This window comes from Hemicordylus capensis, chromosome 2 (assembly GCF_027244095.1).
Source record: "Hemicordylus capensis ecotype Gifberg chromosome 2, rHemCap1.1.pri, whole genome shotgun sequence".
Classification (NCBI taxonomy): domain Eukaryota; kingdom Metazoa; phylum Chordata; class Lepidosauria; order Squamata; family Cordylidae; genus Hemicordylus; species Hemicordylus capensis.
The window spans coordinates 316,649,006-316,674,313 of record NC_069658.1 but is presented as its reverse complement, the minus strand read 5'-3'; the positions used below and the strand labels follow the sequence as shown (position 1 = coordinate 316,674,313).

The 25,308-nt window shown below is 41.4% G+C and overlaps 1 protein-coding gene across 30 annotated transcripts in view; it reads left to right on the top strand.

Moving 5' to 3' along the window:
• The window catches only part of ATP2B2 (ATPase plasma membrane Ca2+ transporting 2), a 697,462-nt gene that overhangs the window by 557,077 nt on the left and 115,077 nt on the right, over positions 1–25,308 (top strand). For 19 of the 30 annotated variants that reach the window (XR_008315871.1, XM_053294622.1, XM_053294618.1 and 16 more), the window contains 2 exons: positions 19,153–19,275; positions 22,291–22,323. Coding sequence is in view for 29 of the 30 variants with exons in the window: in XM_053294622.1 (XP_053150597.1) it covers positions 19,153–19,275; positions 22,291–22,323 (156 nt within the window). In the remaining variant the exon portion in view is untranslated. The remainder of the gene's footprint in view (positions 1–19,152; positions 19,276–22,290; positions 22,324–25,308) is intronic. The other 11 variants (XM_053294637.1, XM_053294634.1, XM_053294633.1 and 8 more) reach the window with 1 other exon arrangement.

The window sequence follows — 25,308 nt, the reverse complement described above, 5'->3', positions numbered from 1 at the left end:
TCAGAAGGGGGTTAGTTCGTTTAATTAAAAGGTATCAACAACAACAAAAAAGAATCCATGTTGCCATGAAAGGAGCCTGATAAAGAAAACCCCACCCCACCTCACACCCATAGCTTTGGCTACACTGAGTTATATAGAGTAATAGTAAAAAATGTGATGTAATAGGAGAAAAGCCAGAAATGGGAGTCTAGATAGAGGTACAAATGATAATGGCAAAGAATTAAATTTAAATTATGGATATTTATAGTGAGAAGATCATAGCAGGCCACAGGGGAAAGTTTCTTCCCTAAAGAACATGCAATGTTTAGATAATCGGAAACTACAAATACAGCTGAGAATTGTAGGTGATTCCTAAAAGTCAGAATTGAGTTAAAATCCTCTAAGTCATCATACCTTCACAATAAAATATCCCTTCAACATTACCCGAAAGGCTAAATTAGGTCAATAATTGATACTGCTCCACTTCTTAAAATTTGTTGTTGATGCATTTCACAGAAAAGAGGTGATTTGGAAAATGTCATGATTGAATCCATTTTATAAAATACGTTTTTATAACATATTGCAAAACATTGCAAATAAGCAGAATTTCAATTAGAATGTGGGTTAGCATGTAACAACGTGTTTTGAACTCTTCTTACAATCAGTGAGAAGAGCTCCGGGGCGATCTGCGGAGAGAGTGGGTTACACTCACCTTCTAACAGACTATCTCCACTCTTTCCCTGGGCAGGCAGATCACCCACCCAGCCAAGCGGTGGCTCCCTCTGCAGCTCCAGGGTGTTGGGACATGATGCTGCATGGCACCCGCCCCCCAGAGTTATGGGACTTGCCCCCCCCCAAGTGTGTCAGCCACGGCTGACACACAATCAAATAAATGAGGTTAAGGTCTCATTTTAGAAGGAGGCTACTTAGGCGGCTTTGCCGCTGTGTAGCCACTGGGATCGGGCCGTGCATGTGAATAACCTTGTTATCTAAGGGGTCACACTGTATTTTAGATCTTCAGATTACAAATATGTTTTCTTTAAAAATATTTTCAGAAGCATTCTATATGGTATAGATGCCTTAATATATCATATTCAGGCACAATGAATTAACTGTGCAGTGACCCCTTAAGCAGAGCCCAGCCTTCAGTCTCCCTCCCTTCTTTGGCCTAGGAAAAAACTCTGCCATAGGCTTGCATTAGTATTCCTGCGAATTCCAAAGTCAAGGTTCAACAACAACACAGCTATAATCAGTGGCAGCTGGTGGTTCCGGGGGCAGGGGGGAGGGTGCTAGGCAGGGCAGATGATGGGTGGAGCCACAGGTAGTGAGAGGTGGAGCCGCTGCAGAGGTGGAGCTAGGACTAGGCAGGTGACTTAGCAATAACTGGCAATGTGTAGATTTGTAGCTAATGAGTGGGATCAAAATACAAACACACACATGAGCACACAAATCTCAATTGCTCATCAACAGAGATACAGAGAAATATGGAAAACATCTGTTGCTTTATAGTGCTTATCAGGACTACAGCAGTGTGTAGATCTGTATCTAACATGGCAGGATCAAAACATAAGTGTGCATGCGCGCACACACACACACACACACACACACACACACACACACACACACAGAGAACTATACTAGCCACAAGTAAAGCACAGAACAGCTACAGAAGGCTGCTTCTGTGGAGACTAAATGCATTTGGTGCAGGGTGCTATCAGTATGCTGATAACACCCAAATCTATTTTTCCATGTCAGCTTCATTAGGAGAGGGCATGACCTCCCTAAATGCCTTCCTGGAGGCGGTAATGGGCTGGATGAGGGATAACAAACTGAGACTGAATCCAGTTAAGACGGAGGTACTCATTGTGTGGGGTCGGAACTCGAGAGACGATTTTGATCTGCCTGTTCTGGATGGGGTCACACTTCCCCAGAAGGAACAGGTACACAGTCTAGGGGTTCTTCTGGATCCAAGTCTCTCCTTGGTGTCCAGGTTGAGACAGTGGCCAGAAGTGCCTTCTATCAGCTTCGGCTGATATGCCAGTTGTGTCTGCTTCTTGAGATAGACGACCTCAAAATAGTGGTACATCTGCTGGTAACCTCCAGACTGGATTACAGTTGGTTCAGAATGCGGCAGCCAGGCTGGTCTCTGGGTCATCTAGGAGACACCATATTATTCCCGAATTGGAGGAGTTACACTGGCTGCTGATATGTTTCCAGGCAAAATACAAGGTGTTGGTCATAACCTATAAAGCCCTAAACAGCTTGGGCCCTGGGAATTTAAGAGAATGTCTTCTTCGTTATGAACCCCACCGCCCATTGAGATCATCAAGAGAGACCCATCTGCATTTTCCACCGGCTCATCCGGTGGCTACTCAGGGACGGGCCTTCTCCGTTGTTGCCCCGAGGCTTTCGAATGCACTCCCTAATGAAATAAGAGCCTCCCCATCTCTGACAATTTGTTAAAAGTCTTTAAAGATGCATCTGTTTACCCAGGCTTTTAACTGATATTGTCTTGATTGTTTTAATATTGTTTTTAGAATATTGTTTTAAAATTTTAAATTGTTTGTTAAATTTCTTGCTTTTAAATTTTTGTTTTTGATTTTAATTAATGTTTTACTTTTTATTCTTTGTAAAGCACCCAGAGACGTAAGTTTTGGGTGGTATAAACATATGTCAAATAAATAAATAAATAAATTCTGAAGTCACCAAGGCACTGATTATTTAAAAAATGCCTGATTATTTAAAAAATGCATACCACTGATAATAACTAACAACAACAAGAAATAGCTCTGAGCCAGAGTGGTACAATGGTTAGTGTGCTGGATTAGATTGGGTAAATCCAAGTTCTAATTCCCATTCAGTCATGAAACTCAATGGGAGGCTCTAGGACAGTCACTTATCTCTCAGTATAACCTTCCTCATAGGGCAGTTGGGAGGATAAATATAACCATGTGCACCACTCTGGGCTTTTTTGGAGGAGCACAGACTATACATGTAAAAGTAAATAAATCTATATAAGTCACAGGTAACTGAGACTAGCTACAAAAATGGAGAACAAATGCAGCTCTGCATGACTGTCATGTCTCGGTCTCAACCAGTCCTGTGTTTTTTCGGGTTTTTTAAAAAGAATTTTTGCTTTTATTAGTAATAGAAATAGAACAGGTTACATCTCTGAGAGCTACATAGTCATACATGAATAAGAGCAATGACTTATCCACAGCAAAGAAAACAAGTAAAAAAACAGTAATAGTATTTAAGTATACTTAAAAATAGTCTGTAAGAAAAACAGAGTACGTCTAAAAAACTAAATCTAATCGTCAGAGAAAAAATGAACCCTAAACCTCACATAGAACACTCCCCCTGGACTCAGTCGAACAATTCAGTACATGAATATTCAGTGGAGAAGAAAATGAAAAAACACTAGTTCTGCCGTAAAGAAAAAGAGTATATATTGCAAACACAAAACCGCATATCCACCAATATTCTATAATCAAAATTCCCATCTCGTCCCATACAGGTGTACAAAACATCATAATAAAGTAAACAACAGAGATCAGGTAAACCTTCAGTAGTCCTCCTCTTCATTTAACAAAAACAAAAACAAAAACCGGAGAGATAAATTGAGAGATTTTCTTTCATGAAGAAGTAGACTAACTTCAGCCAGAACTGGTCCCTATAGCCCACCACTGGGAGAATAGGCTATCAAGCTATGACACTAAGATCTCTCCCCATACATACATGTAATCCTTCTCAATTTCCTTCTAATTGTTTGCATCACAACAAGTAGTTCATTCACCAGTCACTATTATAAAGTTTTCATAACAACCAATAAAAGCCCATGAGGAAAATGAAAATAAATAAAATAAATGAAAATATAGAAAAATACTGTAAAAGGAAATGGGAATGATAATGATGTATATTTCTGAAAAATTTAGACTAGATTTCAATTAGAAGCTAAAGCTAACTTCAATTAATTGTTCAAAAATGCTCAAACCGAGACTTAAGAATACAAAAAAATCAAACACTGATCTTTCCAAATAGAATATCGCAATAAGTAATATTTTTAAAACTATAATGTCATATAGTAAAATACAGCCAATAATCTTATTCCTTAAATTTAAAAATATTATCAATATTGCAGCCACTTATTTCTAAAGGTTATTTCTAGAGATCCACTCTTCCCTAATTCCCCTATTCATAAAATATCTAATTTCTTCCATAGAAGGAAAGAAAGAAACAAAAGGTAACAAAAGATAAAAATATGTAGCAATTCCTTAATAATAATAATAATAATAATAATAATAATAATAATTCAATTTCTATACCGCCCTTCCAAAAATGGCTCAGGGCGGTTTACAGAGAGAAATAACAAATAACCCTAAGTCATTAAAACGATCAGGTTTATCATACAACACCCTAGTTCCTGATTAGGTTATTGTCAGTATTAAACCTTATATAGAACTCCCTAATTAAAAGGCCAATTAATGAGGTATAATATTTAATTATACTCAGTGTTAAAACCTATAAATGAATTCCTAAGTTAATCACATAAATTATCGTTTCTTCCATGAAGATATGAGACAATTCTTTAAGTCATTAGAACTTTCGGGTATATCATTAAAAAATCTTAGTTTCTGAATAGGTTATTTTCAATGCTGAACCCTATATAGAGTTCCCTAAATCTCAATGGTTAAGAGAGAGAAAAGAAATTCTTCAAAGTAAAGTCAAAGTTCGAATACAAAATGCTAATTGATGTTAACTGCTATTAAATGGAAATTCCATCAGTGGCATTAAATCACAAAAGACAGAAAAGTCCTGATTCCAATAGAGAAAGAAAGAACATGGAAAGACAATCTTCCTCTTCCTCTGCGGAAACAGCAAGTTCTCTCCAGTCACTTTTATTTCCCCAATCAGAGCTTCAGATAGTTGATAATGGGAAGATAATTGTCCAGCCGTAAAACAGTTTGTCAGCCATGCAAACAGAAGGAACTGTGAATTCAAGGAGGATCTTTCAGAATCCCTAGCAGATCTTCTCAAGATGCAGATAAACTAGATCTTTCCAGTTAGGACTTTATAAGTAAAACATAAGCTGGTTAAATGTGTAAATATGTGGCATTGCGGAACAATAAAAAACAGATCCATTAAAAAGCTGTTTTTCTCTCCAAGCCAATCTTCTTCTCCATTCCTCTTCTCCACTGCATCTCTGTCATGTCCTGGTCTCAACCAGTCCTGCGATTTTAATCTTCACCACTGCCACGAAGAAGACATTTATATTTTCTCTGGCTAAGTCTTCTGAAACAGCCTTCTTCCAGCCCCCGTTTCATTCAAAGTTAGGTAGTGTGGAAAGGCTTCTAAGTGTGGGATGGGGAAAACAGACAGAAGCTACAGATTGTTAAATTCAAAGAGACCAAATTTTACTCTAAAACAGTTCATTTCAAAACAGGAGTTCTTTTGGAAAATTTATTACAAAGAAACAGCAGCTATATGAGCATAAAGGAACAGATAAAGTAGGAGAAAAACACATCCAGTCTAACTTTCACCTGGTAAGAGGCCTTACTAGGGGTTTTCTTATAATCACCTCTAATCAGCTTCTGCAGCGAGCATGGCTTTTTGCCTTGCTCAGTTTCAGGTTTGGCTCTTACTTTCCAGTGCTGGAGGTTCAAATCCTGATTGTTCCTTCAGCTGCTTTGAGGGTGATTCAGATCTCAAGAGAGTTTTCAGCTTAACTCTCCCAGTGATTTATGAGCTCTTAATTTCAGCAGCTCTTTTCCACTCTTTTCTCCTGGCTCTCCAAGACTCTGACTCCAACCTGAACTCACTTGTACTCCAACCTTTCACTTGTACTAATTTTCTGCTGAACTATTTCCCTCATTTTTTCCTAAACAAACCAATCAAAACAACTCAAGTTCCCTTCATTATTTTAGAACAAATCCAATCAAATCAAGTCCTCTCTTCCCTCCAACATTTAACCAGTATGATTCTTCTCCCTCCCAAACAAAACTGTAGAACAGGAGCTGTGAACGTTTGACCCCTTCACAGCTTTTTTTAAACATAGAACATAGGGCATAAGCAAATATATATACAATACAGAAATCTGTAACACAAAAAGAGGAGGTTCAGGCCTCATTTGTTCACAATGCCTATTTAAAAATGTATACATAAATAATAGAAAAATCATATATTTTTCAGTGATGCTTGCTGCAGCTATGAACCATCTCTTGTAACTTAGAGGACACCATGGGAAGCAAAGATGCATGGGGACATCCTCTCCCTTCTCCATACCTGCTGAACAGTTGGGTGCCACTCTCTGCCTGGCTTGGGTGTCCACCGCTTAGCCTGGGTGTCCATCCTAGCAAGCAACATCTTTTTTTGTTTATAGATATGATTTCCTTAATCCTTACGCAATGAACCATAAACTAGTGGACATATCGATGTTACAGATACTGGGCGCAGTCCAGAGAAAAACCTAGTTAGTTCTCTGCATCAGAGGAAATAAACTGATTTCTTGTCCCACACTTGGCAGGCCATACACTCGACTTGATCTTTGTGTCAATGGTGAACAGTGGTGCTCCATGGATAGTCCAGGAGGCCTTAATACCGTTGTCATGGATGGATTACTATCTGGTGAAGACTGGACTGAAGGTGGACCCAATACACCTCTGTGGGGATGAGGGACTAGTTAGGATGGTCCACCCTCAGAGGTTTATGGATCCTAATGGATTCTTGCTGGCTCTGGGGGATTTTCCTGCTGAGAGAGTGGATGATCCTGTTGACACCCTGGTCTCTCTCTGGTATGAGGAGATGGTCAGATGATTGACACAGTCACACCTAGGCATCATCTTCCTACTTGCCAGGTTGAAGCGACTTCCTGGTATACAGGTGAGTTGCAGATAATGAGGTTGATAGATGGCTTGAGTATCGTTGGTAGAAAACTCAGAATGAATGTGGCCAAACACAGGCTAGAGTCCATTTTAGGGCCTACTCTATGGTGAATGGTGGTGAATAAATTCTGCTTTTCTGCCACCAGCGTGTCTGCTCAATGTTATCGTAGAGCTTTTTTGAGTGGTTTGGGGCCTCCTATGTGAGGGCCCCAAAGACAGCCATGGATGGATCTGATTACTTAGATTCTTTCCATTCTGGCTTATGGTCTCTATATAAGACAGAAACTTCCTTGGTCGCCTCGGTGGATGATCTATGCCAGGAGATAGAGACTGTTGATTCTCCTGAACTGCTGAGCGGCTTTTGATACCATCAACCATGGTATCTTCTGGATAGTCTCTCCAGGTTTGGGCTTGTGAGTACAGTTCTATGGTGACTTGGCTCTGCTCCTACCTGGAGGGTCATACTTAGAAGGTGGTGTTGGGGGATGCCTGCTCCACCCCTTGGCCTTTGGTCTATGAGGTGCCACAGGGATCTATTCTGTCTCATATGCTGTTTAACATGTACATGAAACCCCTGGGAGAGGTCATCCGTGGGTGTGGGCTGTGGTGTCATAAATATGCAGATGACACCCAACTCTACCTATCTTTTAAGTCAGCAGACACCAGGGAGGCTGGGTGCTCTGAACCTGAGTTTGGAAGCTGTTCTGGACTGGATGGGGGCAAGCAAGCTAAAATTTCATCCAGATATGATGGAACTAGTCTGGGTTGGTGAAATTGATCATCTGAGTAGTGATGTGCATCTGGACTGGGACGGGGGTCTTACTCCGTCCAAAATACAAAGTCCGCAGCTTGGGTTTGTTTCTGGACCCGATGGTGTCTTTGGAGGTGCTTTTTACCAGTTATGGCTTTTTACCAGTTACAGAAGTCAGACCTCATCTCATGCCTTGGTAACATCCAGATTGGTCTACTGCAATGCACTCTATGTGGGGCTGCCCTTGAGGATGGTTCGGAAGCTTCATCTGGTCAAGAAAGCTGCTGCAAGGATGCTCATGGGCACAAATCACTTAATGAGTGTCACACAGATCCTATGGCAGCTTCATTGGTTACCAGTCTGCTTCCAGGCTAAATTAAAGGTGCTGGTCTTAATCTTTAGAGCTCTACATAGCTTGTAGGGATATGCCCCAAACCAGTTTGGCTCAGTTTTGTGCCTGGTCAAGCCAGACCCAGTTCAACTTCAAACAGAGCTGGTTTGATCCGTTCAAAGTTGAACTGGTAAAGGGGAATCCAGTAAGGATTCCCCTTTACCAGTGAAGGGGCAGTGGAGATTCCCTCAGGGTAGAGTAGGCAGGACTTTGCAAGGCAAGCTGTACCAGGTACTCTGTTCAACAATATGACACAAGATATTTCAAATGGTTCTGCACTAAAAACATTGGCTGACATTACAGGCAGCCCTATATCGACATAAGGGACTTTCCTGGGCTACTTCACAATTTCAAAGGCAGGCCTGGTGGTGCAGCATGATGAAGCTGCTGCAGAAAGACTTAAGAGTGCTTCTGGACAGTTGCACTTGGAAAGAACAAGGAGTGCTGCACGACTCCATGGAAACTCTTTTAAATCTTTTTGCAGCAGCCCTGTGATGTTCACACTTCATCATCAGGTCTCTTACATCAATGATGAGCTGTCTGTCATGTTGGCCATCATTTCAGGGATACCCACAAGCAGTGGGATCCAGAATCAATGATAAAGACAGACAGCCAAGTGATTCTGTCAAAGGCAAAATCCATATTTTACTGAATCATTGTAAGACACTCGTCCAGGGAGTGAACAGTAGTCCAACTCAAGGATTGATGAGATGAAGAATAAAGTCCCATAGGGACAATTCCTTGTTACAACCCCCCCGGAGGATGATATACATAAGCAGTTGAGAAAAGGCAATCTCAACAGTTACCAGAGTATAAGAGCCAGGAGTCCCACCATTGCTACATATGGAAGAAACTGCATAACCAGCAACTCTGCATGCAAAAACATGGCAGAGGCCATCATCAAGGGTGTGGTAGAGGATGAAGCCAGCACCTCCTTGAGTGCTGTTGGAGCAGACTCATTCTTACTGTGGCCCTGATGTTATTGCATGTAGCCACTAAACAGACCTGCAGCAATAAAGACTAGGTCTCTGTATGGGGTGGGGGGGTGGGTCCTAGTAACCTCAACCCCTAACAAATTGAAATAAGTTCCTGCTTTGTTTTGGATCTGTATTTGTAGTAGTGTGTACACAATTCAGTGGAGGAAGTGGCAGTAGCAGGGTGGCAGAATATGAAGAAAGGACAGGCAGTGAGTAGGAGACTGAGGGAGGAGTTTTGGTGTGTGGCAGGGAAAACAGAGAGAATTGCAGGCTTTGCACTAGTTCTGTATGCATCTGCTTTGGTAAAGAGCACTTTTTATTTACTGTACTACACATACTGTAACTTGAAACACATGCCAGTGGGTCATTAAAAAATTGGGCCTGGTGACTAATACTTGGGTTTCTTCTGTTCCCCAGTACGTTACCAGGACACCATCCCCTCTTAGTCCACTCCCTCAGTCTCTGCATGCTTTCAGAGCAGGATGGCTCACAGCACTCTCAAACTGAGGTGGAGATGAATTAGTGGCAGAGGAGCAACCAGGTCACTTTCTCCTCTTTTCCCTATCATTGTCTGTCTGAGGTGACTAGGGTCATCTAGGCCATGGTAATGATGCAGCTAGAAAGTTAGACTTTCTATTGTTTGTTTGTTTGTTTGTTTGTTTGTTTGTTTTGGCAAGAGTTCATGTAATTTACAACATCTGCTTTAGGATTCAGTATCATTCCCATTTTGCCCCACATTTTTTGGATATTAAAATTATTTTTTTCCTGTTATCTCTGGCTCTACCTTCTGAGCCTCACTATGTTTTTATGGCATAACAACACTGGAATTTCAATGCATGTTTCTGAGAGAGAGAGAGAGAGTGCACCAAACAGTCCCCAAAAGCTGCAGACACGTTCTTCAAAATTCCATATTCTTGCTGGTGCTCTTATTCTCCCCCACCACCACACACACACCTTTTCCTGACTTTCTTCATCTAACGTTTTCTTTCCCACTCAATTATCTTTAGAGCAATTCCATCTCTTTCTGATAGTGCCATCCTTTTCTACAGAGTCCTCCCTCTTGTCAACCTGCCATTGACATTCACTTTGCTTTCCCCAACCTTTTTGTTCAGCTTGCTTTCTTTTCATGCTCTCTCTGCCTTTGTTTTCTACAAAAAGCCTTCCCTGGAAAATGGGGGAGCAGTGCTAAGTTTTAGTCACGACTTGCTCAGAAAATTCTTCTAAAACTGTTTTCAAAGATTAACTTAAGATATGAATAGTAGTAATAGTAATAGTAGAGTAATGAGGGCTTGTCACACTATGGACTAAATCATAACCAGCAGCTCTTTACTGGAGAAACTTAGAAGCTATAATTGGCTGAGTTGGCTTGACTCTTGCCACATCTTAATTAAGTACTGTCTGGAATGAAGGCTGTGCATGTGTGTGTTGAGAAAGGACATAACATAAGGAAAATCGAATGCTAATGTTTTATTTAAAACAAAAAGGAAAACAAGGTAGATACATACAAGCCTGATTCCATTAGTCTTTATATGGCAACTATTTGCAAAATGATTATACATGTAAAAAACATCAGCTGGTGAGGCAAAACCGCCAGTAACTATTGATTAGTTATCAAAGGTGGAGGGGTACTGCTGCCTTTACCATTATGTACTGGGAGGCAGAGGCAGGAGATTCTGTAGCTGGCACTTGGTAAGCACATGGTTTGTGACTGAATAGTTTCCCTCACATGCACAGAGACTGCTGATGATGAGGGCAGCTATCTAGTCAAGAACTACACATTTGCTTGGTGCAGACTGAAACACTCCCTGCCTCCACTTCCACTTATCAGTGCTTAAAAGGATTCTAACCACACACACACACCCCGACTCACTCTGTCACTGTATGGACAGAGAACTGACAGCAATTCCTGGGTTTGCTAGCATGTTCTGGTCTCCATCACTCCTTCCAACTTGGTTCCTTTTTTTTGCAAAGGTTTTTGTAGTCCTGGTGATTCTACTTCAGTGATTGTACTTCAGTCCTGGTGATTGTACTTGTACTTGAGCCAAAAATCCACAACACACCTTACTAAGATCATGCAGAGACCACCTGAATCCATTTCTGAATTTGTACATATTAGGGGTGCTGAATGAGCTACTTCTGCGTGCTGGTTCACACTATCAAAATGATGTCTGCAGATCGGAGATTTCCAAGCTACACACGCTCCTGCATAGCGTGTTAGGGATGTGCACGGAACCACGGAGGCATGGTCCAGCACTGGGGGGAGTGCGTCTTTAAGGGGGGGCAGTAGTGCTTACCTCCCCCCGCCGGCGCTGGACTTTCCAAAAACGTTCTTGCGGCGGCAGAGTTCCTCCCTGCCACCCCTGCCCCCGTCATTGTCTTCAAAGAGTTAATGTAGAAAGCGCTCGCACCATGCATGCGCCCTTCGCGGCCCACGCGTGCTCATCTCTGCCGCTGGTGCGCGCAGCGCATACACTCCAGCAGCAGAGATGAGCACGCGTGCGCCGCGAAGGGCACATGCATGGCGCTAGCTCTTTCTACTTTAACTCTTTGAAGACGATGACGGGGGCAGGGGCGGCAGGGAGGAACTCTGCCGCCCCAAGAATGTTTTTGGAAAGTCCAGCACTGGAGGGGGAAGAACAGCGGGTGGGATAAGTACTACCGCCCCCCTTAAAGACACACTACCCTCCCACCCCACCGGACCGCCAGAATTCCGGACCGGTCCAGAGGCCTTTTGTATGGCCCTGGACCGGTCCGTGCACACCACTATAGCGTGTTGTGTGAACGCAAACATTTTAATCGATCCCACATCCACACACGAAAAACTGACATTTAATCAGGATTGACAAGCTGGTTTCAGATCTAAGATTTAACGATCTCAGTTAAATATTGTTTGGTTGGGGGGGTGGATCTGGAATCGGCAAAGAAATCCTGACTTCACATGACATACTCTGTGGGAGTGTCCTCATCTCAGAGATCTCAGATTTGCCCGTAAGCAGACATAATTTCAATTGCGTGAACCAGGAAGCAGATGATAATTGCCATTCAAGTAGTTAATTGTCCCGAGAAGGATCCTTTTATACCAAGACTATCTGACATTCTCTTAAGGAAGAAAATGAAAAAGTCCTAGAAATGAAATGAAGGTGTACGGTCTCATATTTAAAAACTATACCTTCTTGAAGTTTAATATGCATTTGTTCCCTGGGATTCTTTTTTGCTGATGTTTTTTACATGTATAATCATTTTGCAAATAGTTGCCATATAAAGAGCAAAAGAATCAGGCTTGTATGTATGTACCTTGTTTTTCTTTTTGTTTTAAATAAAACATTAGCATTTGATTTCCCTTATGTTACGTCCTTTCTTCTATGTGTGGGGGGGTCTGCATGAAAGTATTGCAGGGGTGGCCAACTTGAGGCTCTTAAGAATTTTGTTGCATTACAATTCCCATCATCCGCAGTGACAATCAGTTGCGACTGGGAATTATGGGAGCTGAAGCCATTCAACCACTGGAGAACCTCAGGCTGACCATCCCTGATGTATTGTGTGGGTAGATTTTGCTGACAGTTGCTTGTTGTTATATGAACAATGAGGGAAGGATTGGCTGACTGGGATGTGATCATGGGGGTAACTCTGTGGAGATGCAAAAAGACTTGAGCTTCATTGCTCTGTAGTCTTTTCCCATAGTCCCAGCAGGCATAGAGGGCTGGGAGGATGCAATTTTTGCTGCTCCCGCTAAATGGAGTTTTAAACTCCAGGAATCTGTCCCTGAAGGCTGCGTGTATGGTCCATGTGTATCAACACTGCAACCAATGGCTAGCCTCAAGCCAGGATCGGAGTCAGGAAATTGCTGCACATGAGTAGAGGAGGTAGCATACATGTCCTGACAGCTTGTTCACATAATGCCAAGTATGGTTTGGCACTGCATCTGAACTACCCCTCTGCTTCACATGTCTCGGTGCTATAGAGCAGCTTTTCTATGAATGGAAATAAAATAAATTATGTTCACAGGCTCAGTACAATATTCATGACTGCATTAAAAATGTACAGCCACTTTGGTATCATTTAAATAGTATGCTGTTTCTGAAATTAACGATGCATGTTTTAAGGCAGGAGATGATATCAAAAACATCTCAATATCTTTTAACAAAAAGGTTCTAGTCCAGAGGCACTAAAATATATTGCTTTTCCTTTAACTTGAGTTAAATAGGGGTTGAAAATGGCAGTGAAAATCTAGAATACTCAAACAGGCTAATTGTATGCGTGTACGGAGAAATAAGTCCTACTGATTTCAGAGAGACTTATTCCCAAGTAAAAATGCATTGGATTATGGCCAGAATTATTTAATATTACAGATATGAATGTAAGCAGATATTAGTACCTGGGAGATTGTATGTGAGCCAACGGGGTGGGGTGGTTGGTTGGTACCATCTTGGGGGATGATTACTCATTGTGATTTTTGACAAGTTCTGAAAAATAGGTGATGACATCGCAATACCTTCAGCTTTCTGTGTGTCATCATGCTTTATTGGGCTGACCATTGGACCTGCAGTATCCAAAAGTGCAGTGGTGTTTTAAAAGCTTTTAAAAGTTTTTAAAACACAAGGAGGCTATTCTCATGAGCAGCCTAACCCATGCTAGGGCAGCCCAGCCTGGGTTAGGCTGCTTGTGTGCAGTGCTGGGGCTCCCGCCCTGCCCAACCCTCCTTTTTGCCCGGGCCTTTAGCCAGGGTTAAGGTGTGAATGTGCTTTTAACCCCGGCACCGGGCTCTTGTGTCTGCTTGGGCCTTAGGGATTGCAGGGCTCTCAGTGAGGGATGCCAGAGGACTTTCTCCGCTGGCTCCCTGTACAGGGCTGGGTGGGACTTCCCTGGGGACGTCATTTTGGCAGCTCCCATCTTGAGGACTCCAAAAATCTGAGAGAAGCAGAACCAAAAGTAGAATCACTGAGACAACAGAATTGGGTTCATGGGAAAGTGGGGAGTGTAGTATAGTTAGTTCCCAAAATCTCTCTAAGCAGTCACAGTCACAACAACAATACCTCACCAGTAAAGAAGAAACCCAGAGAGAGTGATGGAGGAGTTAAGAGAAACTATGGGGGGAAAGGAACAAAAGAGCACAGTGCAGAATACAAATATGAATATGATGCATATTTATATACCACTTTTCAACAAAAGTTTCTAAAGCAGTTTTCATAGTGATAGATAGATAGATAGATAGATAGATAGATAGATAGATAGATAGATAGATAGATAGATAGAATTGCTCCCTGTCCCCAGAAGGCTCACAATCTAAAAAAAGAAACAAGACAGACACCAGCAACCGCCACTGGAGGGATGCTGTGCTGGAGATGAATAGGGCCATTTGCTCTCCCCATGGTAAATAAAGAGAATAACCATTTTAAAAAGGTGCCTTTTTGCTCAGTTAGCAGAAGAAGACACAGATGGATGTCACCATGCCAGAACTATGGTCATGTAATCCTGACCACAGAGCTCTCAGACACAGCAGCAGCAATCTTTGACATCTGTGGCTGCTTTTAAAAAACAACTAAAGACCTTTGTAATTGTTCATGCTTTTACTCCCTAGGGGCTACCAGATCTCTCAGCTTTCCTGCTTTGCTTGTATTTTTAATGGGTTTTTTTTTGCGGGGGGGGTGTTTTATGGTTTTTATTTTTAACTTATAAGTAGGAAATGTGATTTTTATGGAGTTTTACTGTATTTTAACATTTGTAAACCACCTTGGATTGTCTTATGAAAGGCGGTATAAAAACTGAACAAACAAATGATAAAACCAACCAATGCACGAGAACCAATGCACGAGAACAGCATTGCAGAGTCAAGAGGGCTTCCTTTCAGAGACAGATATGGAGCAAAGAACAAAAGGAACATCACCAAAACAAACAGCAAAATGGGCATTGTAAGAAACAGAATGGAGAAAGAAACAATGACCCCATCCCGCAATTGACTCAAAACTTTTGTCTGTCACATTTATATACTGCCTTGTATAAAATCTCAGGATGGGTTACATTCCAATCAAACAAGCAAAACCTAGAAATCATATAAACAGATTAAAATTACCATAAATAAAACCTTAAAGTGTCATGATGATGATGTACAGAAGCGACTTAAAGAGGTGGAGGAGGGAGAACAGCTGCACTGGCAGGAAGTGAATGAATGAAAAAGATAGAATTGCAGCAGTTTGAGAGTGAACAATGCAAAGAGAAAACAGCACTGCAAAGAGGAACCAAGGAAGGAGACAAAAATGCCAGGGAACAACTGCAAGACCAAGAGAGACGCAACCCAATACAAAAAACAAAGAGTCAAACTAAAACAGACTACAGAAGTGCTCCAAAAAGAAGCAGTAGAGGATGAGAGAGAACAATGTGCCATCTGCAAACAGCTTGACCATCTGAAAACTTTGATTAGATAGCAAGAAGAGCAAAGGGGCGTCAAATACCAAAAGAGCAACAGTTCATTCCAAATGTTCAAAAAAACAAACAAACCCCATCAACATAATCAGGAAGCATTGCAGCAAAAACAACAGAACAACCATCAGCAAAAATGTGAGCAGGAAAAAGTGCAACAGAAAACAGAAAAGCAATAGAGTCAACAAACAGCAAAAGAACAAGCCACAGAGAACTGAGGGAAACAGAAAGACAAAAGGCAAACAAGAAGGAAGAGCAGAATACAGGGTCCAAAGAAGAGACAAAATAGAGAACTAAAACTGGAGAAAGAATCAACAAGATCTGCCAGAAATTCCGATGGAGGAACCCTTGCACACTCCAGACACAGGGGAAGCCGCTATGGACTCATGGGCAGCAGATGATCCAGAGGATATGGAAGAAAGAACAATGGAGATCCCGGCAATTGATGGAGAGGAAAAGCAAACAAAACATCTCATTCAGAAAGAGCTACATCCCCAGAGCAGCAGCAACCAACCCAGGGGAGAGTAGAGAATAATGCAATCAATTTCAAGATGGAAGGAGAAAAAGGCACTGCCAAAGAAAGCGATTTAAGAGTACTGAGAGGAAGGGAGGTGAACAACCATGGGGGAGCAATGGGATTTTATAGAGAGACAGCAGGTGTGGGCTCTGAGGGAAACAAGAAACAGCAGAGGATACTGAAAGGGAGAATGTGTGTGTGTGTGGGGGGGAACACCTGCAGTAGCAGCAATCCCAGGGATGGCAAAACAATGGGAGGAGGGCAGATGAGAAGAAACTGAGTGAATTTCCTGTTTGGGAAAGGGATTATTGTAAATAATAATCCCTCTCTGAGGGAAGGTAGGATGCCTCCTAGTCTTAAAGGAGCAATTATTAGACCGCTTCTGAATAAGCCTACCTTGGATCCCTCAGAGCTGAGTAACTACAGGTCTGTCTCCAACATTCTGTGGTTGGGCAAGGTAATTGAGAGGGTGGTGGCCTCCCAGTTCCAGACAGTCTTGGAGGAAACTGATTATCTAGACCCATTTCTAACTGGCTTCCGGGCTGGCTATGGGGTGGAGACTGCCTTGGTCGGCCTGATGGATGATCTCCAACTGGGAATTGACAGAGGACATGTGACTCTGTTGCTCCTATTGGACCTCTCGGCAGCTTTCAATACTATCGACCATAGTATCCTTCTGGAGTGTCTGAGGGGGTTGGGAGTGAGAGGCACTGCTTTGCGGTGGTTCCGCTCCTACCTCTCAGGCAGGTTCCAGATGGTGTCCCTTGGAGAATGTTGTTCTTCAAAATCTGAACTTTTGTATGGTGTCCCTCAGGCCTCTGTATTGTCTTTGATGTTGTTTAACATCTACATGAAACCACTGGGAGAGATCATCAGGGGATTTAGTGCAGGGTGTTATCTGTAGGCTGATGACACCCTAATCTATTTCTTCATGTCAGCATCATCGGGAAAGGACATAACCTCCCTAAATGCCTGTCTGGAGTTGGTAATGGGCTGGATGAGGGATAACAAACTGAGACTGAATCTAGATAAGATGGAGGTACTCATTGTGTGGGGTCAAAACTCGGGAAACGATTTTGATCTGCCTGTTCTGGATGGGGTCACACTTCCCCAGAAAGAACAGGTATGTAGTCTGGGCATGCTACTGGATCCAAGTCTCTATCTGGTCTCCCAGGTTGAGGCAGTGGCCAGAGGTGCCTTCTATCAGCTTCCTGAGACAGAGGACCTCAAAACAGTGGTACATCTGCTGGTAACACACTGGATTACTGGATTACCACACTGGATTACTGTAATGCACCCTATGTGGGGCTGCCCTTGTACATAGTCTGGAAACTACAGTTGGTTCAGAATGCAGCAGCCAGGCTGGTCTCTGGGTTATCTAGGAGAGGCCATATTACTCCTGTATTGAAGGAGTTAGACTGGCTGCCGATATGTGTCTGGGCAAAATACAAGGTGTTAGTTATAACCTATAAAGCCCTAAACAGCTTGGGCCCTGGGAATTTAAGAGTATGTCTTCTTTGTTATGAACCCCACTACACATTGAGATAATCAGGAGAGGTCCCTCTGCTTTTGCCACCGGCTCGTCTGGTGGCTACTCCGAGACGGGCCTTCTCCGTTGCTGCCCCGAGGCTTTGGAATGCACTCCCTAATGAAATAAGAGCCTCTCCATCTCTGACAATTTTTAAAAAGTCTTTAAAGATGCATCTGTTCACCCAGGCTTTTAACTGATACTGTTTTGATTGTTTTTAATGTTGTTTTAGAATATTGTTTTAAAAATTTTAAATTGTTGTGTTTTAAATTTCTTGTTTTTGTTTTTAATTAATATTTTAATGTTGTTTTTATCTTCTTGTAAAGTGCCCAGAGACGTAAGTTTTGAGCAGTATAAAAATATGTAAAATAAATAAATAATAAATACACAAACATAACGTCAAGGATTACATCTATAGTACTGGCTTCATGGAATGCATGCAGCCTCTGTGGTGATGCATAAAGAGTAAAAGTGCTAGAGATGTTCTTGCAACTCCAGTGTGACTTCGTAGTTTTCCAAGAGATGCATTGTGCATCACAGGCAAAGTAGGCTATTCCTACTGGTTGCCTAATGCCACCAGCCAAGGAGCAGTGGCACTGTTGTTGGCCAGTCCAGATCTGCTCATAGACCATGTACTCAGAGTGGAGCCTGGCTACTACTTGTTGGTGGACAAGTGATGAGCACAACTGAAGTTGGGCAGGGAATAGACAAGAGGTGATCTGGTCAAAGAGCAGGTACATGGACAGTATCAGTTTGGAGGCGTGCCTGCTTAGTTGATCATAGCACTTTGAACCTTTCTCTGTAGCATGGATGCTTTTCAATAAAAACACTCCTTAGAAAACATTCCTTTCCTTTGTTCAAAAGTGACTGCAATTTTACCCTAGTTCTACCATATTCTCCCACTGTTGTTGAGATAAATAAGGAGTGATAACACAGAGAAAGCTTTAATTGCATCAATTCTATCACCTAGTTCTCATATCTAGGGAGCTTGATGTTGCCAAAGATTGTGATGAGTGTTCATCTCCTGAGATGGTGCTGATTTGGGCCTGACTCATCGACTAAGTGGGGCACTTCACACCCTGAAAAATCTGCTTTTGTGTTCTAATTATATTTGTGTAAAAATTTGGGACAAGTCTAGAATAAATGTGATTCATCTAAATAAATGATTGGAAGGTCTACAAAATTAAGCTTTTAAAAATATTTTTCTATGTTTTTACATGTTCAAGTAGAACATTTTGTGGATACAATTCAGCTAGAAACTAATGGGGCATACACAGATGAAATTTCTGTTGTATTATGCCCTTTATAATAATTGCTACCATTGAACAGCATTATTCAACTCTTTAAGTACAATTCCCATATTGTAGGTGTACAGTGGAGTCCTGAGAGATAGTTGTTTGCCTAAGGCTGTCTAGTGAGTTCACATCTGAGGTTAGATATGAACTTGTGATTTCCCATCTCACAGATTGCACTGTTAATCAATATGTCAGCTCTTATTATGAAAATGTAGACCACAATCCAATTTAGGTTTTGCATGTTTCCATTGATTTCCATGGCTTTTAGTGGACTATTTTTGGTTGGATTATGGCCTTATATTAGAATTTTATTACCAATTTCACCTTTTTTGGGGGGGAATCTTTGTAGTATTGTTCTTTTGTATTATTTTTTAAACTACATATTATTAATGTCTAAATTTTAAACGTCTTTTTAGGTACCCATGTAATGGAAGGTTCTGGAAGAATGCTTGTCACTGCTGTGGGAGTTAATTCCCAAACAGGAATAATCTTTACTCTGCTAGGTGCTGGTGAAGAAGAGGAAAAGAAGGATAAGAAAGGTACACATTTAGTCATACCTCTAAGTTTTGATAAATATCTATATTGATTATTTATGCCTGCTATACAAAATGGTTGCATGGGAGGTTTTGAATTTATGCTGATTCAGTCCCACCAGTTTATGAGTTCTTGGGAAACCACAACTTCCATGTGTCAGATGTGCATCTTATATTTCAAACTTACACTCCTTGTAAGACATGAGAATGGAAACGTGAGCAAGTGGTTCCTGAATCAGGTGCATTCTAAGCACTCCAGCTGAACTTGTGTGTGAGTCACATTTTTCTTTATACTGTATATTCGAAATTCTGAACAAATTAAAGCTTAATGATATTAGTGCCTGGAGCGGCGGGCGGGATATGTCATTATTCACATCACAAAAGAGGGACCTTTATTACAGCTTCAGAAAAGCAGAACCTAGGCTGCAGTCAGACTAAACCATATTTCTTAAAATTGGCCCCATACTTTACATTCACCATTTATATTTAGCAGTATCACTCATTTCTAGCATGTAGATAGCATTCGTTAGCATTTGTTTATACAACATTGGCACCATTACAATTAGGCCAGTCATTTTAGGTCAATTTTGCGGGGGATTTTTTTTTTTTTTTAAGTGGGCACAGATGTTGAGGACACTGTTGTAAGTAACATACTAAACTCCTGATCATTATGACTTGAGCTTTGGCCACCAATAGACGCCCAAAATCATTTCCCACATATCTTTCAAACCATTGCTCCAATGGGAAAATGTTACATACAACAATTGTAGAGCATCAAATTCTCTATAAAAATGTGGTGTTCAATGTAGATTTCAAACAGTTTTGCTGTAAGGTGAAGGTTTCTATGGTTACTTCATGGTGACTGTGCCATCCCTGTTTTTTATCTGTAGCTCACTCATATAAACTTTTCCTGCAAAACCAAACTTAATTATACTGTCATTAAAGAACATGCAATTTACTGTCAGTCACAAGGGGGGGGGGTCCCCCTCTCTTCTTTTTTGCTATGTGATTCAAGAAGAGCTTGGAGGACAGAGTACATGCAGTTCGTGAAACATGCCCTCTACACACTAATTTCAACACCCCCCAAGATTGCTGCATTTCTAATTGAAATAAATTGAATAATGGACAAGTATGGTAAAAAGGGTGGTGTTTTAACAAAAAGGAAATATGCCTTTCTTACTTTTTCCAAGGTTTAAAAACAAACCAACCCAAATAGCCCTCTGTGCTGTGTCCTTATGGTTATGTCACACAATTTTCAATTCAGTAGCTGTGATTACAATCCTGAGCCGAGTGTAATTCACCACATCTGTGGCAGCTCCCTTGTGCACCACTGCAAGTCTTGTTAGAAACCTGGAGGAGTGTAAAAGAGCCAGCAGATTCACTGTGCACATCTTATCCTTTGTGTGCACACAGGCTTCTTATACAGAGGGAGAACGTTTTGCACCATACATAACTATACTGAACCTATGTATGTGCTTCAGTATTTCAGATGATGGACACAATCCACCATACATTCACTAACAAGTAGACTCTATTGATTTCAGATGGGTTTGTATCTATTCAAAATCCCTTATCAGGTGTTTAAAATCTGTGGTCAGTGAGCTCCACCTCCCTTGCAATCTACCCATTTATTGGAACATCTGTGGCAAGCCCACAGACACTTTTATATGAACGTACATCTATGGATGCTCTAATAAATATGCACAGGCTGAGGAAAAGCCTGTTGTGTCGTACTGCCCCCCACCCCCACACACTCACACTCATTGTTCATGGATTTTGAACACTCAAAATGGCCTTAATTGCCAGGTAAGTGTAGACAGTTGTTTTTCTGCAGAAGATGTTATCTTTATTTTAGACATGAAAAATGTAATTGTTGCAATATACTCTACACATAGACTACACATTCAACTCCAGGTTTGATTCAGTTTGTGACTAGATACATTTTGTTAAGTGGACCAAGGCTTCTGTTTTATGTGTGACTCCAATATGATTGGAGGTTAATAGCTGCTTTCTCGGGTATCTGTGAAGGGCCCACATAGTCCACAACATAATGTGGGTCACATATTCCACAGCACAGATTCCACAACATAATATGACTCAGCATAATCTAAGTCACCTATGCTGCTGCAAGCTCCTAAAGAACAGCCAGCAGACTTGCACTTTTTGTGTAAGAGCGCAAATACTTAACGTAGTGTGTCTGCGCTCTGGGAGTACTACTTAGATTTGAAATGAGCACTGCTCATTTGCACCTAAAGTAGGTGCACTACTTTAAGTATTTGCACGCTTGCACAAAAGCTCACAATTACAGGGAGTTTGTTAGGAGCCCGTAGCATTGTGGGCAGCTCAGAACCATCTGTGTTACATTTCAGAACATGTGGGCCAGAGTTAATGTATATTTTAAGCAGGCATCCTGTGATATTGAAGACCACTTGCCAACTATTTTGAGAATAGTTAGATAGATAGCATGCCACTGTTTGCTGGGGTTTTGTTTTTTTCAGAGAAAAGATCCTGCTTCATTCTCCCTAACTTATCTGCTTCCTTGGAATCATTATAGTTCTTCTTTAGCCCGTACTTTAATAGTTGTTTTTGTTTTAAAATAAAACCTGCCGGTCTAGAGACAGGTGAAAAAAGTTTGTCATATAACTTTCATAAAATGCCATTACACATCCACTAAAACATCTAACAAAATGCTTTCAAAATTCATTCTGCAGTCATTCAAGCAAGCTTCCAGGGGTGTAGGGATCAGGCTGCATGGAGTTGAAATCCCCTAAGCACTGTTCCTGTGTTTGCACTATTCTTGTGCAAGATTCCAACATGATGGATTGTGGTACAGCAACAGTGTTGTACAGCAACAGTGCTCACTAGATTATGACCCTTAATTCTTAGCACAAACTTCATACATTCACTGTATGTATGCCTGCAGCTTTCTTAAAGCCTCCCAGTCACATGTGTTTGCATTTCAGTTTTCTCTAGGTATATGCCTTTCTCCCTCATTAACATTTTGTAAAAATCATCACACAGGTATGAAACAGGAGGATGGACATCAGCTTCCAGGTAGAGTAAGAAATCTACCATATCAGAGGAAAAGCTGAAGCTAAACTGGGGCTCTCCTGCCAGTGGTGGTGCAAAATAGACCTGAGTGAATGGTCAAGACATAATTTCTGTAGACTGCTTTTGACCCAATTTTACTTGATTGCTCTGCTACAAATCCTTCAGAAAAGTCCATTTCAAATTTGGTTGTAAAATTGAACCACTACTTTATGTTTCCCTTACATTTCAATACAACATGTCATCATTCTTGTGAATATCCAAATGCACTTTGAAAATCCATGTCAGTAATCAGCATGGAATAATTATGGTTTATTCAGTGCAATAAATAACTTGAAATGTATAACTCATTGGCCAGGATTCAAAGACTTGCCTTAGACATGGCCATGGCTTGTGTACATCCAGTGGGATTTTTGATGTTTTCCTTGAAAGTCTCTGATAACAAGTTTCAAAGTGGTTTCCAATGTGGTACGTTCAGGACCAGCCCTAGAGTTTTTGGTGCCCTAGGTGAAGTTAGACTGACACCCCCACGGCCGAGAGCAACAGAGCCCCAGCTTTAACTTGAACCATGCAGGCTACTCATTTTGGGGGTTGAGTGACTAGCCCCAACAGATGACCAGAAAATGACTAGCCTGTGCTGGTTTGGAGATTCAGTGCAAAAGAGCTCCCAGTATATTTTGGAGGTGGTGCCTGCATACCCCAGGAATTGGTGCCCTAGGCAGCCGCCCATTTCTTTCTAGTGGATGGGCTAGCTCTGGGTGTAGTGGTGGGAAAGAGTTAGGCTACAGTTCAAGAGCCATGAGCCATGGAATTAGTTGCATAATTATTTGGATTATGGCCATTGTTTTGTTGTATTGAATATCTGATAATAAATGGATAGTGTAGATTTAACAACTGACTCATATATAGTAGTTATCTGGTGATTTACCTACAATTTAGGACTGGCTTCAGGTCTTTGTGGACCATGGACAAGAATCCTGGCCAAGTCGATGGGTGGCTAAGATCTCTAACTCTAGTGGATTTACTCATGGAGGTCAGTGGGCAATTGCAAGAGATTAGAAGCTCTTCATGAACTTGGAGCCTGCTTTGCCTACTATGAGGAGGGGAAATGGTCAGAAGTTAGGTACATCCAACCTCTGTTGCAGCATCTGAGCTGAGTTAAGCCTGATTCATGTGGCTGACTGATCTCTGCAACTCCGGTGAGCCTGCCAAGACAGACAAATAAGTGAACTGGTTACCTGCTGTTCAAATTATTTGGACCTGAGCATGTAGAGTAGCTGGCCTACGGCCAGACCCTCATCCCCCATACAGAGTTGCAGCAATGCACAAAATGTAATTTGAGGGGCTTGGGTTGCCATATGGAAAACCAAGGTCTCCTGTACCTTTAGTAGATGCATACAAGAGGGATTTTCAGCAGGTGCAGTTTTTATTTCCTCTGTATGACAAGTTGCACCTGTTGAAACTCCTGCTTTTGTGAAGCGCTTAAAGGTAAAGGAGACCTGGAGCCTTTTCTCAGGATTTCAGAGAAGGGGCTCAAGGGAGAGTGGGGAAGGAGCCTTAAAATGCTTACTTACTTGCAGACAATCTTCGGCACCTTGGTGGGCAGGCAGATTGCCCGCCCAGACAATTGCAGGCTTCTGCTGGCAGCAGGGAAGTTTGGGGAGCCGGGAGGTGTGAGTGTGCAGTGCATTATGGGGATCCCCCATTGCTGGCCGGCAGCCCCACAATCTCCCAGCCCCAGCTCCAAGCAGCTGGGGTTAGCAGATGAATGGGGAAACGGGGTTAAGAGAGCGCTTGCTCCCTTAACTTCATTTTGAAGGTGGGCTCCGGAGGCAGGTTTGCCACCATGCCACTGCTGGGAGCCAAGTGGCTCCCAGCAGTTCTTATGTACAGGAGAAGCTGGGCTTGGCTTCCTTTGCTCGATTTTGCCTGCACGTGAGAATAGCCTCCTGTTCTCTTTGCCATATAGCAGCGCTATGCTTGATGGTGAACCTCCTGACAGTAGTATGGTAGTGTTGCCTCTGATCCAGACTTGCTGAAATACAAAGATACAGTGTCATCTTAACATTAAACATTTAGTATTTTAAATGCAAATCTAAGGATCAGACCACTCAAATGCTGGACCTAGACATGATTTAGACTGCAGTGGAAACAATTCCAAATTGAATGTTTGAAGTCAACATTGTTTACTAAAATGCTTGTAACTTTCAATAGAATATAACATTGAAAATCTCAAAACTTCTGCTGTGGAAAAACTAGCTAACAACAAAAGAAACAGCATCCAATCCATTATTTATTGTGGACTATTCACTCAGCTCTAGCACAGATTCCAATCAATACAAAATCTGCAGGGAACTTTTGCTTCCTCCTGATGTGAAGGAACTTCTTGCCTGACACTCCCCTCGTTGAAAGAAAAACTGCTGACACTAAAACTGTGATTTTGTTTTATGTATTCATCCAATCAAAATGAGAAAGAATATTGGTAACAACATTATTTGATATATCTTGAACTGCATATCTAACACTATACAATGTGCTTTTTTAAGTGAAATGAATGAAAGATATTAAATAGGGTACCTTTCAGATGCATATATAAAGAAGATTAGTTCTGGAAATAGCAAAATATTTGTCATTTTAAGAAACTATTGATGGTCCATGGAAATGCAAGTGCTTAAATAATCCCCCCCCTAAACTTCAACTAAACCTTTTTTCATTTAAAGAAGACAATTTAAGAATGACTGCATAGAGGAGCAGAGTAATTAGAAGTACATAGTACTGTGTGAAGTCAGTTCTCACCAACTCTGTTAACTCTGTTAAATGTCTTTCACATTTCCTTTTATAATATTCCACATATGAGTTTTTGTTACCCGCTTTTGTAACATTCTTGTAATAACATTCATTTTTAGACATTATGTTGCTTACTTTAAAACAAATCTGTTTTGGAGAAAAAAAACGAAGCCACATTAGTCCATAAATGTTATTGTTTTTGTC